The sequence below is a fragment of the Lissotriton helveticus genome, chromosome 10, assembly GCF_964261635.1.
Source record: "Lissotriton helveticus chromosome 10, aLisHel1.1, whole genome shotgun sequence".
NCBI classification, from domain to species: domain Eukaryota; kingdom Metazoa; phylum Chordata; class Amphibia; order Caudata; family Salamandridae; genus Lissotriton; species Lissotriton helveticus.
This window is the reverse complement of record NC_136071.1, coordinates 425,680,458-425,696,354: the sequence shown is the minus strand read 5'-3', so window position 1 is coordinate 425,696,354 and position 15,897 is coordinate 425,680,458. Positions and strand designations below refer to the sequence as shown.

At 53.9% G+C, this 15,897-nt stretch overlaps 1 protein-coding gene and 1 long non-coding RNA gene across 7 annotated transcripts in view; one reads left to right on the top strand and one right to left on the bottom strand.

Annotated features, from left to right (window-relative positions):
• UBN1 (ubinuclein 1) overlaps positions 1 to 15,897 on the top strand; it is an 810,192-nt gene that overhangs the window by 313,297 nt on the left and 480,998 nt on the right. For all 6 annotated transcript variants that reach the window (XM_078662914.1, XM_078662913.1, XM_078662915.1 and 3 more), the window contains one exon: positions 11,771 to 11,905. In XM_078662914.1, coding sequence (XP_078519040.1) covers positions 11,771 to 11,905 — 135 coding nt within the window. The remainder of the gene's footprint in view (positions 1 to 11,770; positions 11,906 to 15,897) is intronic.
• The window catches only part of LOC144784250 (uncharacterized), a 497,620-nt gene that overhangs the window by 3,810 nt on the left and 477,913 nt on the right, over positions 1 to 15,897 (bottom strand). The gene's annotated exons all lie outside the window — the stretch shown is intronic.

Genomic DNA, 15,897 nt, shown 5'->3' with positions numbered 1-15,897 from the left:
TCTTGTCGACGGGGAGCCAGTGTAGGTTTCTCAGGTGGGGGGTGATGTGGCTGTGGCGGGGGACGTTGATGATCAGTCAGGCGGAGGCATTTTGAATACGCTGTAGTCGTCGTAGGTGTTTGAGTGGGATTCCGGCGTAGAGTGCATTGCCGTAGTCCAGCCTGCTGCTGACGAGGGCCTGTGTCACCGTCCTTCTTGTTTCGGTCGGGATCCACTTGGAGATCCTGCAGAACATGCGGAGGGTGTTGTAGCAGGAGGAGGTGGTGGCGTTGACCTGTTTGGACATGGAGAGGGAGGAGTCTAGGATGAATCCGAGATTGCGTGCGTGGTCGGTGGGTGTCGGTGCTGTCCCCAGAGTGGTTGGCCTGCAGGAGTCATCCCAGGCTGAGGAGTTGGGTCTGAAGATGAGGACCTCCATCTTGTCCGAGTTCAGTTTCAGACGGCTGCTCCTCATCCAGTCGGCGATGGCCTTCATTCCGTCGTGGATGTTGGTTTTGGCGGTGCGTGGGTCCTTGGTGAGGGAGAGGATGAGCTGAGTGTCGTCGGCGTAGGAGATGATGTTGAGGTTGTGGTGGTGGGCCACTTGTGCGAGGGGGGCCATGTAGATGTTGAACAGCGTCGGGCTGAGGGAGGAACCCTGTGGGACGCCGCAGATGATGTCGGTGGCTTCGGATCGTAAAGGTGGGAGGAGGACGCTCTGGGATCTGTCGGAGAGGAAGGATGTGGTCCAGTCGAGAGCCTTCTCTTGGATACCGGCTTCTTGGAGGCGTGTTTTTAGAGTGCGATGGCCGACCGTGTCGAAGGTGCCGAGAGGTCCAGGAGGATGAGGGCAGATGTTTCGCCTTTGTTTAATTGGCACCTGATGTCATCTGTGGCGGCGATGAGGGCTGTCTCGGTGCTGTGGTTTCGTCTGAAACCGATTGGGACGGGTCCAGGATGTTGTTGTCTTCGAGGTGGCGGGTCAGGTGCATGTTGACGATTTTCTCGATGAACTTCGCCGGGAACGGGAGCAGGGAGATGGGCCTAAAGTTCTTGAGGTCCTTGGGGTCCGCCTTGGGCTTTTTGAGGAGGGCGTTGATTTCGGCGTGCTTCCAGCTTTCGGGGAATGTCGCTGTCTCAAAGGAGATGTTGATGATCTTCCATAGTTGGGGTGCGATGGCTGCGTCTGCCTTGTTGAATATGTGGTGTGGGCACGGGTCTGTCGGTGATCCTGAGTGGATGGAGTTCATGACCTTGCGTTTCTCGACGTTGCTGACGTTGGACCAGGTGGTCAGGCGGTTGGCGCTGTTGGTGTTCTGGAGGGGTGGAGTCTGGCGTGGTCGGGTCGGTCGTGGTGTTGAAGCTTTCGTGGATGTCGGCGATCTTGCGGTGGAAGAAGATGGCCAGTGAGTCGCACAGTGCCTGTGAGGGCGGGATGTCATTGGTGTTGGCGCTGGGGTTGGAGAGTTCTTTTACGATGCGGAAGAGCTCTTTGCTGTTGTGTGCGTTGTTATCCAGGCGGTCTTTGAAGGAGGATCTCTTTGCTGATCTGATGAGGTGGTGGTGTCTACGGGTGGCGTCCTTGAGGGCTGCGTGGTTGTCCGGTGGGCGTTTGTGGAGCCATTTCTTCTCCATTTCCCGGCGTGCGCGCTTGGAGGCCAGGAGCTCGTCGGTGAACCAGGTGGCTCTCTTGCTGGCGTGGTTGTTGAAGGGTTTCTTCAGTGGGGCGAGGGTGTTGGCACAGTCGTTGATCCATTGTCTGAGGTTGCGGGCTGCGGCGTCTGGGTCGGTGGGTGGGTTCTGGGAGAGGGTGTTAATCAGCTGATCTTCAGTGACTTTGCTCCAGCAGCGGCGAGACAGCTGTTGGGTGCGATGGTGCGTGGTTGGTTTTTTGAAGGTGAAGTGAATGCAGTGGTGGTCGGTCCAGTGGGGTTCGGTGGTGTGGTTGAAGGTGACGTGGGTGCTTGTGGAGAAGACGGCGTCGTCCAGCGTGTGGCCGGCGGCGTGAGGGGGCGCGGTGACGAGTTGTCTGAGGCCGAGGTTGGCGATCAGCGTGGAGGAGTTGGCGTCGTTGTTGTTCTCGAGGTGGAATTTCAGGTCCCCGAGGAGGATGTAGTCCGTGGAGGCGAGTGCGTGGGTGCTGGCGAGGTCGGCGATGGAGTCGCTGAAGCGGGCCCGGGGTTGTTAATCTTTTATAAATTTGTTTACAGGTTGACTAGAAGTTACATTGCAGCATGTTATGTGGTTTTATGAGAAGTACAATGTTGTTGAGTTCCACATTCCATATTCTTTGTTGTCCTTCGAGAAACAATAAAAGTGAATATGCATAATCTAATCCCCAGTATCTTTAATAAAATCACGTCATACTAGTATTGACAAAATTATGGACTATGTATCTTGTTCTTTCTCTTGCTGACTTTTTGCATTTAAATGTAATAAAAATGACTTGAAATGAAAAATAAAATCCACATTTTTTTTATAACTAGGCTGTGAAAAGCTACATTTTCCTCATATAAGACACACCTTGCAGCTATTATGGCTTATCAAAAATGTTCTTTACAAACCTTTTTTTTGTGCAGAATCTCTGAGATAAATTATTTATTGAAAGGAATCAAGAAGGTATTTCCTTTAGGAGGTTGTCTCCCCAGTGGGAATGAACATATCTTTCAAACCTTTTGATTCCAGCACTAGTGCTAATGTGTAAAGCCTCCTTACATCTGTCTTAGAAAGCAGTGTGTTCTTGGTGGCTATCACCACAACGAGTGTGCAATAGCCATATATTATGTTATTATAAATATTACACAGTGTTTCATAAGAACAGTGTAGTCATGAGAGCACATTGAGCTTTTGTTTTTTTTAATCTAAGGATACTTCGAATCTCCATTTCAATCAGTGTTGATCCTTTACTACCTTCTTCAAAAGTAAATCACTCCAGCAGAGAACTGTGTACATTTATCTGCTATCAGGAACATTATAAGGCTTTATCTTAGCCGTAAAAGTTAAGAGAACATTTAAACCTTACTTCCTACCAATGCTGTCCTTACTCAACCTAAACGTATGCACTTGCAGTCCGTGTTTCCATGTTTCCATACAAATAATACCACATTACAGTGTAGACCTTGTTAGAGTTAAGGTAATACCTTAACATTTGCTGTCAACCTACCTCTCCTCATCCAGCCTTACTTCCCACTACCACAATAATGCAATACTGTACATTATGTATGATGGAGTCATGGTTGATGTTGGAAGCAGTGAATGACAGGGTAGTAACTTAGGTGTGGGATTATTATGCAGCCCCCTTCCCCCACCTACTTGGCATTGTGTCGTAATATATTTCTCAATATCCATAAGCATATTTGCTGAAAAAGGTGCTACTTGCCCTACGTCTGCCATGCCCAGGGGAAGGGTAAAAGTGTGATATTATGTAATGTCCTCCTATCTTTCCTAATGTCTTGGTCAGCTGTATGCTGAGCCAGTTCTTCATGGCCTGCCAAATGCTGCATGTCTTGGAGGATGAGAAGAATTAAGAGCTTCACCTGCATCCTGTTAACTATTAGGAACAATGGCATCTTTGAGCTGCCCTGATCCTCTGTGATTTGCAATATTTATTGCTCCCTCTTCTCTCCCTTTCCTTGTTTGCAATATTGAAAATACTATTGCATAATAATAAGTATATCTGGCTCACCTCAGTAACCTCTGTATTCCAGGTCTTTCAGTCCCTTCAGATCCAAGACCCTCTCATCCTGTCCTAATCCAGGTTTTTTTTTTTTTTTTGAAGACGTTTATTAATGTTCAAAGGTGCAGTACATATAGCAAAGCCTACAACCCTGCGGGCCGGCTGCAAAGGAACGGTAAATCGTGAGGGTGCAAGTCTGCATAAGAGGGCGTATCATTGCGCCCCTTGTGTCCCCGGTACATTAGGTCATAGATGGTATAGGCACATTATCTTAAATCAAGAAAAGAATAGGTCCATAAATGACGTCTTATTTTTCAGTTTTTCTAGAACTAAGCCATGAATTCAGCAAACTAAACAAAACAGTTCATATCGGTACGTCCCAATGTTCCTATCGTGGCTACACCACATCAAGTCTGTCCCATTTGCACGGTGTCGATAGGAGTCACCTCCGACCAGTGTGGTATGTGGCGATGATGGTACAGTACAGCAGGGGGTCAGTGGTGTGCATGCGCAAGTGTTCTTAGACTTGAGGTGGGACAGCTCCTTTGGGCCATGGTATTTCGCCGGTCGCCGGCCTGGTTAGTGGAGCATGTAGCTGTCAGGCGGAGTAGCCTCGCTGTCGGTGTATCAAGCGGCGTCTACGCCTGCAGTCGCCGCCTGCAGCGCCGTTGACCGCTTCCACCCATCGTATCATGGGGGGTTGGAGAGGCCACCGCCGGTGAGCAGGGGTCCGATACTACAAACATGTGAACATAAACGGGGAAGGGGGGGGGGGGGTGCAGTGTATTTGCGGGGGCGATGTCAGCAGCTCTGCGCTGGGGGCGTGTTGCTGGGCAATGACTGCTGGTGGGCGCCCGCGTGGGCGTCGAGCCGGTTCTGAGGTCTGCGCGCTGGGTGATCCATGTCGGTGCCGGGGGGGGGGGGGGGGAGGGGGGGGCGGCGCTGCGGGTGGTGGTTCCTGCAATAGGGCTGCAGCCTCTGTGGCCCACCTCCAGTGTCGCTTATTCTACGTGAGCCCCCTGACAGTGCCCTCCCCCTGCAGGGACCCCAGGATGCCATCCCAGAGCTGTGCGATCGGGAACTGCCTCAGACCCGCTATTTCTTCCCGGTGTAGCGCCGTGCCCTCCGCCCTGGCCCAGTTAGTAAAGGATGTGAACCAGTGTTTCGGGGTAGGCGGTTCTCGCCGTTTCCAATGCCTTGTGAGCAGCCGTTTGGCCGTGATGAGGCCCAGATCCCAGAACCGTGCCTGTGTTTTGTTCAGTTTGGTTCTTTTATAGAGTCCGAGAATGCACGCCTCCCACGTGTCCGGCAGGCCCGGGCCCGTGCTGTGATTCAGGAGTGAAGTCACCTCCCCCCAGTACGCGGTCAGGGTTGGGCAGTGCCAAAGCATGTGTAGGATATCTGCACCCAGCAGGTCACATCTGGGACAAACGGCAGTGTCGATCGCAAAGTATCTGTTTATTCTATCTGGCGTTAGGTATGCCTGGTGCAATATGTACAGTTGAATGACACGGAAGCGGGAATTGCGGGGGACGTTCACGGGACTAGCTAGGACTAGGTTCCACTCCTTATCTGTCCAATCCCTCCCTCGGTGCGCCGCCCATTTAGCCCTAATCTGCTGTGTGGGTTTTTGCGTGTGGATGAGAAGCGCCTGCGCTAACCAATGCGTGATGTGCGAGCCTCTGCCCATTACATGTAGATATTGGATCAGGTGGTGTATCGGCGGCTCATCCTGGACGTCTCCCCAGGAGTCAGTGTATGCCCGCAGTACCGACGCATGGAATAGGAATTGCCCAGCCGGCAGTCCCGTGGTTTCCGATAGTTCCGCAAATGGGAGCAGGGCCCCGTCAGCATACAGGTCACCCATGGTCTCTACTCCGGCTGTGACCCAGTGGTCCAGATTGCGCGGCGTGACCATCCCGCTCCTCCTGGGGGTGCCCAGCAGGGGGAGGGCAGGAGCATACGGTCTGACATTTTGTGTCAGTTTCAGGCTCCGGAGAAAGCATTTGCGGGCCACGGCCATATGTAAGGGTAAAGGACGGGGTCCTATGGTTAATGGGTGAAACAGGGCACAAACCTGGGGGTGGGTCCATTGGTAGTCCGCAGTGGCCGTATCGTCTAGATGCGTATCGCTGAGCCAGTACGTCACCCATTGGAGCTGTGCAGCCAGGTAATACAGCTCCATGTTGGGGACAGCCAATCCTCCCTCCGCAGTCGGGGAGTACAGTTTAGCCAGCGCCACTCGAGGTCGTCCCGTGTTCCAGATCAAGCCGCGAAGCATTGATTCCAGGTCGCGGAATATCCGTGCGGGGACATACGTAGGGATATTCGCGAAGTGATAGAGTAGCCTAGGGAGCGCTATCATTTTGGAAAGAGCTATTCGGCTGGGCACGTTCAGCGGCAGAGTTTTCCAGAAGGACATCTGGGCTCGCAGGGAGGAAATGGCGCGCACCAGGTTGCCCTCCAGTATGTCCTGTGGGTCTCTATAGATGTGCAGCCCCAGGTATTTAAACGTGGTCGGGTACCAAGCGAGCCGGGCCCCTCCGAGGTGCACATCGCATTCCTCCTGGTCTCGGCTGAACGAGTATACTCCGGACTTGGCCCAGTTGACCCTGAGGCCCGAGACCTCCGCGAAGGTCTGGAAGATGTCCGATAGCTCGGCTGGTACCGCGGTGAGGTCCCGCACATAAAGCAGCAGGTCGTCTGCATAGAGTGAGACTGTGTGTGTTCCATCAGCCAATGGGATCCCCCATTCCGCCCCCCTGTCCCGCAGCAGAGCCGCCAGTGGTTCAATGGCTAAAGAGAAGAGGAGGGGCGACAGGGGGCAACCCTGCCTGGTGCCTCTGCGCACCCTGATCCTCTCCGACAACAGCCCACCCGTCCTCACTCGGACACTGGGTCTCTGGTAGAGCAGTCCGACCATGTCAGCAAAGGCATCTCCCACCTCGAATCTGTCTAACACTGCTCCCAGGTATGGCCATTCTACTGAGTCGAAGGCCTTCTCCAGGTCTAAGACCAGACACCCCGATGTAGGCCAATGCGTCAAAGCCGCTTCCTGAATCCGGAAGAGGCGGCGTAGGTTACGAGACGTGCTCCGCGCCGGCATGAAGCCGTTTTGATCCGCATGCACCAGAGTTGGTACCTCCAGGGCTAAGCGGCGGGCCAGGAGGGAGGTGAAAATTTTATAATCGGTATTCAGCATGGCCAACGGCCTATAGGACCCCATGAGTGCGCCATCCCTGCCCGGTTTCAACAGCGAGACCAGGTTTGCCTCGTTGAGCGAGTCTGGTTCCTCCATCGCAGTATGGTACAATTTGAGCAGCTCCGGAACCAGCGTGTCCGAACACGCCTTAAAGAATTCGGCGGGTAGTCCATCCGGGCCAGGTGATTTGCCGTTGGACAGTGCGAAGATGGCCTCGCGCATTTCTTCCGGGGAGAATGGCGCCCCCAGGGCGTCTTGCTGCGAACCTATAAGGGAGGGCAGCGGGATGTCTGCCAGGTATTCTGCTATGTAGGCCGTGGAGACTCTCAGTTGCGATTTGTATAGGGCCTGATAGTGCCCCACAAACGCTTGATGTATCCTGCTTTGGGTGTATACTAGCTCTCCCTCAGCCGTGCGGATGACGGATACTGGCTCCGTGCGTTCCTCCTGCCTGACTAACCAGGCCAATAGCCTACCGGGCTTGTCACCGTGTTGGTGCACCCGCGCCGAATGGGCCGCAAAGTTGACGTGGCGCAGCCGTTCCAGTAGTGTTTCGTGCTCAGCCCGGGCCGCCTGCAGCCGGTCTCCTGCGCCTCCCACCGCCTCCTGTTCCCCGCCGAGTAGGTCTGCTTCCACCCTGCGCAAGTCCTCCTCCAACTTCCACCGTATGCTCCCCCGAGTGCTCAAGCAGTGTCCCCTTACCACCACCTTAAATGCGTCCCACTCTACTCTTGGGGAGGATGCTGTATCTGAGTTGTGAGTGAAGTATTGCGCTACGCAGGCCTGCAGGGAGTCTCTAAAGGGGCCGTCTAGCAGTAATGCGGGTTGCAGTCGCCATGTGGGGATTGGTGGGCGCGGGCGTTCCCAAGCCATGTGGAGTGTATGGGGGTTGTGGTCCGAGTGTGTCCGACCCAGGTATTGGGAGTCAGTGATGTGCGGCAACATTTCCGTTGACACCATGTACCTGTCAAGGCGTACGTGTAACGTATGTGCTCCCGAGAAATAAGAGTACACCCTAGCATCAGGATTATGCGCACGCCATGCATCCTTCAGTTCCCACTGTGCCGCCCACTGTGTGAGTGCCCTCGTGGCCCCCTGGGATGTTGCCTCTGGCCTTGGCGGGACCGAGCGGTCCAGCGCTGGGTCTAGTACCGTGTTATAGTCGCCTCCCAGTATCCATGGGACGCCGTGCCAGGGCGCCAATTTCTCTGAGATGCGCGCCAGGAAGGTGCCCTGATCCGTGTTTGGAGCGTAAATGGACGCCAGGACCACCGGTTGCCCGTCCATGCGACCCTTCACTAGGACATACCTCCCCTCCGTGTCTGTGTGAACTTCTGACATTACGAAGGGAGTTCCCGGCTTCACCCACAGCAGCGCTCCGCGGGCATATGAGGAGTATTCAGTGGCATACAGTTGTCCCCTCCATCTTCGCCTCAGCGCTGTCACCTCCGCCCCACTCTGTGTGTTTCCTGCAATAGCGCGACCTGCACGCTTTGCCTTTTCAAGTAGGAGTATATTTGATACCTGCGCGCGGGTGTGTGCATACCTCTAATGTTCCATGTACATATTTTTATGGCAGACATTTTGGCAATATACATTCCTCCCCGACATTCCCAACAGCAGCGGCTCCACCAAAGGCCCCAGCAGTGGCTCTCCCAGCTCTCCCGTTCCCACCCCCCGCAGCACACTCAGCAAAGTTCGGGAAGACATTAGGACAGGGAAAAAAAACAATGAATAACAACAACCAACAGCGGGCTATCCCCACTAAAATACCAAAAGGGCAGTGGCGGAACGGGCCACCGTCCATGCTCTCAAGGGAGAGGAACATTCTTACTTGTCTAAGGGGCAGTGTGTGCTAAGCACAAGTTCGGCAAAAAGGATATATAGTCAGTTAGGGGAAGCAGGTCTCTTCCCTGAGCCACTCGATACAGGGTGTTAGTTGCCACCTACTACGGTCCAACGCTCCGAGTAACCCATCCTGTGTGCGGCCAGGTGCGGATGTGTGCTGAGAGACCACCCCGTCATCTCCCACCCTGCTTACCGCTAGTGCCACTAGGGCATTACTCACTGTTCCAGGTGTCCACTGTTCGGTCAGCTGGCAGGGGGGGGGGGGGGAGATGGCCCCAGCAGTGGCGGGCGCCAGTCGCGCATCATCGTCCAGTCGACCACCGCCAGCCCCCCCTTCGTTGCGGCTAGGCCAATGCAAACATCACCTCTAGAATCAGTGGAACAAGTCAGAGGTTTGCGGCGTGACTATAGGCAGTTCCACCGAGATCTGTGAGTTCGGGATCCCATATATGGCCTCGTCGTCGTCGCTTGGTACCGGCGGTTGGCCGTCCTCCTGGGCTGTCTCTTGGGAGGGTGAGTTACTCATTTGAGAAACCTTCTGTAATGCATCGCGCTGTTCTTGGAGCATCTGGTCTAGTGGGGGAGAGTGTCTCGCCCCCTCCTCCGCGTGTTGGGACCGTTGGGTCCTGTGTCTGCGGCGGCGTCGCGGTCCTCGTGGCCTGTTCCTCGTCTCGCCCCCGCGAGAGTGCTTGGGCGCCATGTCCGTGCCCCCGTCCAGCCACTCACTGGCCTCCACAGGTGTGCTAAAGAAGTAAGTGTTGTCTCCCGCCACTACTCTCAGCTTGGCAGGGAATAGTAGGGAGTACTTGAGGCCCGCGGTGCGTAGCCTCCTCTTCACTTCCATGAAATCGTGCCTCTGGCGCTGTACCTGGATGGTGTAATCGGGGAAGAACATGATCGACGCATTGTCTATGCGTACCTCGCCCAATCGCCGGGCCTCTCGCAGCACCGTGTCTCTGTCTCTGTAGTTCAGTATCCTGAAGAGCAGTGGCCTCGGGTTGGCGCCGGTGGTGTAGGGCCGCGTTGGCACCCGGTGTGCGCGCTCCACAACGAAGTGTGGTGACAGCGAGCCCTCGGGCAATAGTGTCCGCAGCCAGTCTTCCACATGTTGGGCCGGGCGGGCCCCCTCCCATTTTTCTGGAACCCCCACAAGTCTGATGTTGTTGCGTCTCGCCCTCCCTTCCGCGTCCTCGGCCCTGTCCTCCAGGAACTCCACTCTGTTCAGGAGGTCCTGCATTTGCCTGTCTGTCTGAGTGACCTTGGGCTCGATCTCCTTCACTGCGCCTTCCAGGGTCTTGGTTCGGTCGGACAGTTTCCTGTGGTCGTCGCGCAGGAGGGTCAGGTCCACTGCGACCCCGTCTATTTTGGACTCCAGGGAGGTTCTAGTTTGTTGGAGGGACTGTTCCATTCGTTCCATCGCCGCCAGCACGCTGTCGAGCCTCGCAGCCAGTTGCTCGGCGGCCAATTTGTGTATCGGTCTGCCCGTCTTCCCTTTCGGCGGGGCCCCACCAGTCCCGGTGCGGGTCCGCACTCCCCCGGACATGTGCGGGTGGCGCCTGTCCGGCAGGGTCGTCCCCGGTGCTGCTCCAGTGATGGTGTCCCCGGATGCACTGCACTCCTGGGTGGGGAACTCTGTGGGTGTCAGCTATTCCCTCAGTTTAGGCCGTCGTTGTTGCCCCCGGGGGGGGGAGGGGGTCCACCAGGGGGTACTTCGCCTTATCGCCCCATGGCTGCGCCACACCGGCCCGAATGCTGCAATGGCCGAGGGGGCGTGTGTGACACGTGTGCCCGTGTGGTCTGGGCAGGGTGGTCTGGGCCAGGTCCGCTCTTCACTCATGCCATACTGTCTCTCCGGCAGCCGTCGCCTCCATGGGGGGGGGTCCGCAGGTGCGCCCCTCCGTGCGCCAACAGTGTGGGGGGGCGGGGATGGCCGTTCTGTTCCTGGTGAGGGTACGCGGCCCCCCCGGTCGGGGTACTAGGCCCTCAGTGTCTGGCTCGGGGGCTGCTGCCTCCCGCCGGCCCCTCGGTGTCCGCTTCAGCGTGGTGGGCTCCCCGGGTGGCGCCAGTTGCTGTGTGGTCCCTCCGGGGGGGGCTGTCTGCTGTTGGGGCAACCGCCGTCCCCTGCGTCCCCCCGGGTCGACCACTGCCTCGCTATGCCTCACCTTGGTCCGGGGCAGGTCGTGCGTGGGGGCCGCGGCGCGAATGGGGGGCGCCTGTTCTCCCCAATGTCCGGGCTCGTCCCTGGCGGTCTGCAGCAGTTCAGGGTGTCTTCCGGACCACCGGCGGGTCCACCCGGCAAGGCAGTGTGCAGCTCGTGAGGTCCGGGCAGCTCGGTGAGGGTGGGCTGTCGGGCCTGTCCTCTGGGCCCAAGTCTCGGTCTCTCTTGGCTGTGCCGCCGGCCCGGGAGCGCCCTGCCCCGCAAGAGGGCTGTGGGAGAGGTCGGGGTCGGCCCCGTCGGAGCTCGGGAGCAAAACTTCGCCAGATGAGCCGTGGCGGGTTCCGGGGGGGCCCGCTCGAGATTTCGGGCAGCCTCAATCAAAATTGCCGGATAATTGGCTCAGGGAAGGGGAGCCGGTAGCGGAGCTCTACCCAAGAGCGTCCGTCGCCATTGCGTGCTTAGCCACACCCCCTGTCCTAATCCAGGTCTTGCATATAAAATATTACAGCTCAAGTTCAGAAAATAGAGTAGGGGAGCTGGCTGGTTTCCGGTCAGCCTTTGGAGCGAGAAAGTCCAATTATTGTAAACCTTTTATAACTTAGGTTTCAAAGCACTTAGAGCTCTTGTGCACGAGCTCTGTATTACTGTTGAGTCGAATGACCCACTGTCATAACCTGAAAGGGTCTGATGGATTAGAGGATGTACTATCTTAACAGAGTTAAGGACTTGCTCATGCTGGTGCTAAAGTGGACTCTTTGGATTGAACCCTTTTACTTGTCACCCACTGTATGCCATTCACACAGACACAAGCTGGCACCCCGTAATAAAAATAATTGACATCCTCTTTATTGGGAGAACAGTCTTACTCACAGTAATTATTTTTTATGTGTTTCTTTTTTATTCACAGTATGATGAGCTTGTGCCAGCGTCTCTGACCACCAAGTATGGAGGCTTTTACATCAACTCAGGAACATTGCAGTTCAGACAAGCTTCCGAGTCAGAAGAAGATTTTACTAAGGAAAAGAAGAAAAAGTCTCTTAAGGTGCGAATTTAGTGTTACAATACTGAATAGAACACTACCAATAAAATTGCTCAGACTTTTATAGCTAGGGTCAGCACCTGATCACCTCTGTTTTGTGGAACATCATCTAAACTCTTGAAAGGAGGTTTCTTTTCAGACTCCTCCTTTCTCTTACCGATTCGGGAAGACCATTCTCACTTGGGTAGTCATTTTTGCTTTCACAGTCATGTCAAAATTGTCTTTTACTGTTTCCTGGGAAGACTGTTTCCTACTAGGCTTTCCTTACTCAGCAACAATCCTCCATAATTAATCCTTCATTCATCCTTCGTCTGCAGTTCCAGAACACCATTACTCACTTGCTATGATTTATTTTTCAATAATTTTGAATTGATTTTTCTGTGATGGTTTCCTGCCCTTGTTACTCCAATGTTCAGTAATCATGAAAGAGCTATCTCCATTGCCCCAGTATTGGAACTTTCATAGATTCCCATGCTTTTGTATCATTCCCCGTCGTCGGAATGGGAGTCTCGGTAACAAAATAACATAGCAGTAGGTACAAAAGAGAAAGAAAAAGGCTTAGGCCTCATTCCCTTTTGTAGCATATCCGCCTCTTTTTGTAAAAGAGACCAAACTTAGGCATCAGCCAATCAGAAGAGCCTCACCCCATAGAACCCTCCTGAAGAACCTCAGAGCCTCAGATTTTCTACCGCACGTTGTGCTTAGGGAGTCTCCTTTGAGCTCTGCTCAAACTCTTCTCTTCAGAAGTTTTCTTCAGGATTTCTCTTTCAGGATTGTTAGCTGTTCCTTCCAGGATGTCTGAAAAGGAAAAGAAGAAGGCCCTTTTTAAGCCATGTTCCACCTGTGGCAAGAAAAGGCTTTTTGTGGAGGATAAGCATAAGGATTGCATCGGCTGCCTCTATCCTGACCATAAGGCTGCGGACTGCAAGATCTGCCACACCTTTTCCACCAAGACCCTCCGGGATCGTGAGGGTGGGCTTCTGACCTGGCTCCAGAAGTTGAAGTCCAGAAAGGACACAGTCTCCAGTGACAGTAAGGACTCCTCATCTGCGTCATCTTCTAGAAGGTCAGTCAAAGGGGGTAGGGTTTCCCCTTCTCCTTCTGTGCAGCGTTCTTCTAAGGCCTCAAAATAGACCCCCAGAGAGTCTGAGAGCCAAGGTCCAGGCAAATCTCCTCACCATGGTGAAAAGAAGAGGGAATGACCATCTACGCCTTCTGTGGGAATGAAGACTGATCAAGCCTTCAAAAAGCCCTCTTCCCAGTCTTCTGGAAAATCTGACAGAAGTACCAAGTCATCGACGATGACGGCGTTGTCGACGAAGGCCTCGTCGAAGGAATTGAAGCCTGCTCTTAAAATGGTACCGTCGACGGGCTCGTCGACGGTACAATCGACGTCGACGGGATCGTCGACGAAGAAGGACTCGTCGACGACAGTGATACCAATGTCGATGAAGGCGCCGACGACGTCAGCGACATCGACGGGGATGTCGACGACGACAACGTCGATGAGGATGTCGATGACGGCTGTGACGACGAAGGGTTCGTCGATGGTGGTGACGACGACGGTGTCGTCGTCGAGGGCTTCGACGACGACAACATTGACGACGGCGACAGCAGGAGCGTCGACGGTCTCGTCGTCGACGGCATCGTCGACGCCCATCTCGTCGTTGAGTGTTCTTTCGTCGACGACGTTTATTCCATCGACGGCAATATTGACAACTCCATTGTCGACGGGATCGTCGACGATTTTGACGGCGGAAAAGAGGATTACCATCTCTATAACAAGGATCACACTGGACATGACATCTCCTACGAGAGTTAGCCCCTTGCCTCCAGCTCTGCTTTTAGAGGAGGAGGACGATGAGTCAGAGGATGACGAACAGGACTCGTATAGCTATGCGAATAGTCCTTCCCAGCTTCTGGTCAAATGTCAGGAGACAGATTCTGACGGAGAGTACAGCCAGGAATGTGGTTATCACCATCATCATTCTTCCCAGCCACAACAGTACTCTAAACAGGACATGGTATCTGTTCCTTCATCATTATTGCAGGACCTTCACAATATGCTGCAGGACTATAAATCAAGATGTTCACAACCTGCTGATGCTACCGTTCCGACTGTGCAGGACTTGCCTGCCCCTGCGGCTCCGCCAATGGCTGCTCCTGAAATGCGATCTCAGGTACCATCTCGGCCACAGACTCCGGTTCCACAAGAGCTATCGGTTCCATTGGACACCCATGATGATTCATCGGAGGACGATGACATTTTTTATGAAAGGCCTAGTCAAGGGGTGGAATGGGATGAGTATGTCATTCCTGACCCAGCATCTCTGTGTCCGGATACGGTGGACTCCCCGCCAGCGGATATAGGGGGGTTTCACAAGCTAATGGAGAGAGCGGCTGGCAGATTCAAACTATCTCTGCCTTCTACTTCCACTGAGTGTTTTTTATATGATTTTAAAGAACCTTATAGGAAGGTAACAAGATCCATCCCTATTGTTCAACATCTGTAGGATGAAGGCCTTAAGGCAATGAAAAATCCAGCGACGGTGGTCCCTGTACTACCACGCCTCGACAAAAAATACAAAGCGCCTGAGGATGGCCCGGCGTCTTTGACGGGGCACCCGAGACCGGACTCGGTAATCTCACAAGCGGCACAAAGGAAGTCTTGCAACCCCTCGGCTCCTTTGACAACTCCTCCGGATAAAGAGGGCAGGAGGCTGGATAACGCCGGAAAAAGATTTTCTTCACTGGCGAGTCTGTTGGTGAGAGCAGCTAATGCCTTGGCGATATTGGGCAGGTACGATCGCTAACTTTGGTGTGATATCTCGCCACACTTAGATCAACTTCCTCCGGAGTCCAAGACAGAGGCAAAAAAGATCTTGCAAGAAGGGAAAGCAACGTCAATGGAAGTCATAGACTGTGCCATGGATATTGCCACAACAGCTTTTCGTTCCTTGGGTGGAGGTGCAGTTCTTCGTCACCAGGGGTGGCTTAAGGCGACCTGGTTCAGGCCCGAAATCCAAAATAAGATCTTGGATTTGCCCTTTGATGGGGAAGCACTATTTGGTAAGCTGATTGATGACACCCTCCGAGATATTAAGAAAGATACTGAAACTGCTAAGTCTCTGGGTACGCTTCAGTACCGCAAAGCTCCTTTTAGGGGGTCCAAGGGCAAGAGCACTTCCTACAGAGGCTCTTATCAACAGCAGAGGTACTCATCATATGGCTCAGGTTCACAACAGTACCGTCAACCGTACTAGCAAAGGCAAGGTCAGTCTTCAAATTACTCAAGGCCTAACAACAGAGGGAAGCAGGCTCGCCAATGACGTGATGCTTCCAAAAGACAATAGCGGCCTCCTGGCTCTTCCTACTGTACCCACCTCTGCAAAATCATTAGTAGGAGGCAGGGTTTCACAATACCTTCGAAATTGGCCCAAGATAACATCAGACCAATGGGTGCTCAACATCTTTCGAAAGGGCCATACTCTGGAATTCACGCAAATCCCACCATTCAAGCCCCCTGCTGCCATTCCATCAAAACATCTGCGGCTCGAGGTTCATCAGAGCTCCTGAAAGGAGCGATAGAGCCGGTTCCCTCCGCCCAAAGAGAAGGATTCTATTCCAGGTTCTTCCTGGTAAGGAAGACGCTAGAGAAATGGCACCCAATTTTAGATCTCAGGGAGCTCAACACCTATCTCATCTCCCTATCCTTCCGGATGGTCTCTCTTCAAGACAGGCTACGTCTTGTCAATCCAGGGGATTTCATGGCCACGCTCGATCTCGAAGATGCGTACTTTCACGTACCAATTCACCCGGTACACAGAAGGTTTCTACAATTCACAGTAGGCAAGAGCCACTTTCAATTCAGGGTTTTACCCTTTGGACTTCGCTCAGCTCCGAAAATTTTCACGAAGGTGCTGGCACCAGTAGCTGCGTTTCTACGGAAGAATCATTTGCAGGTCTTCCCTTACCTGGACGATTGATTACTGAAG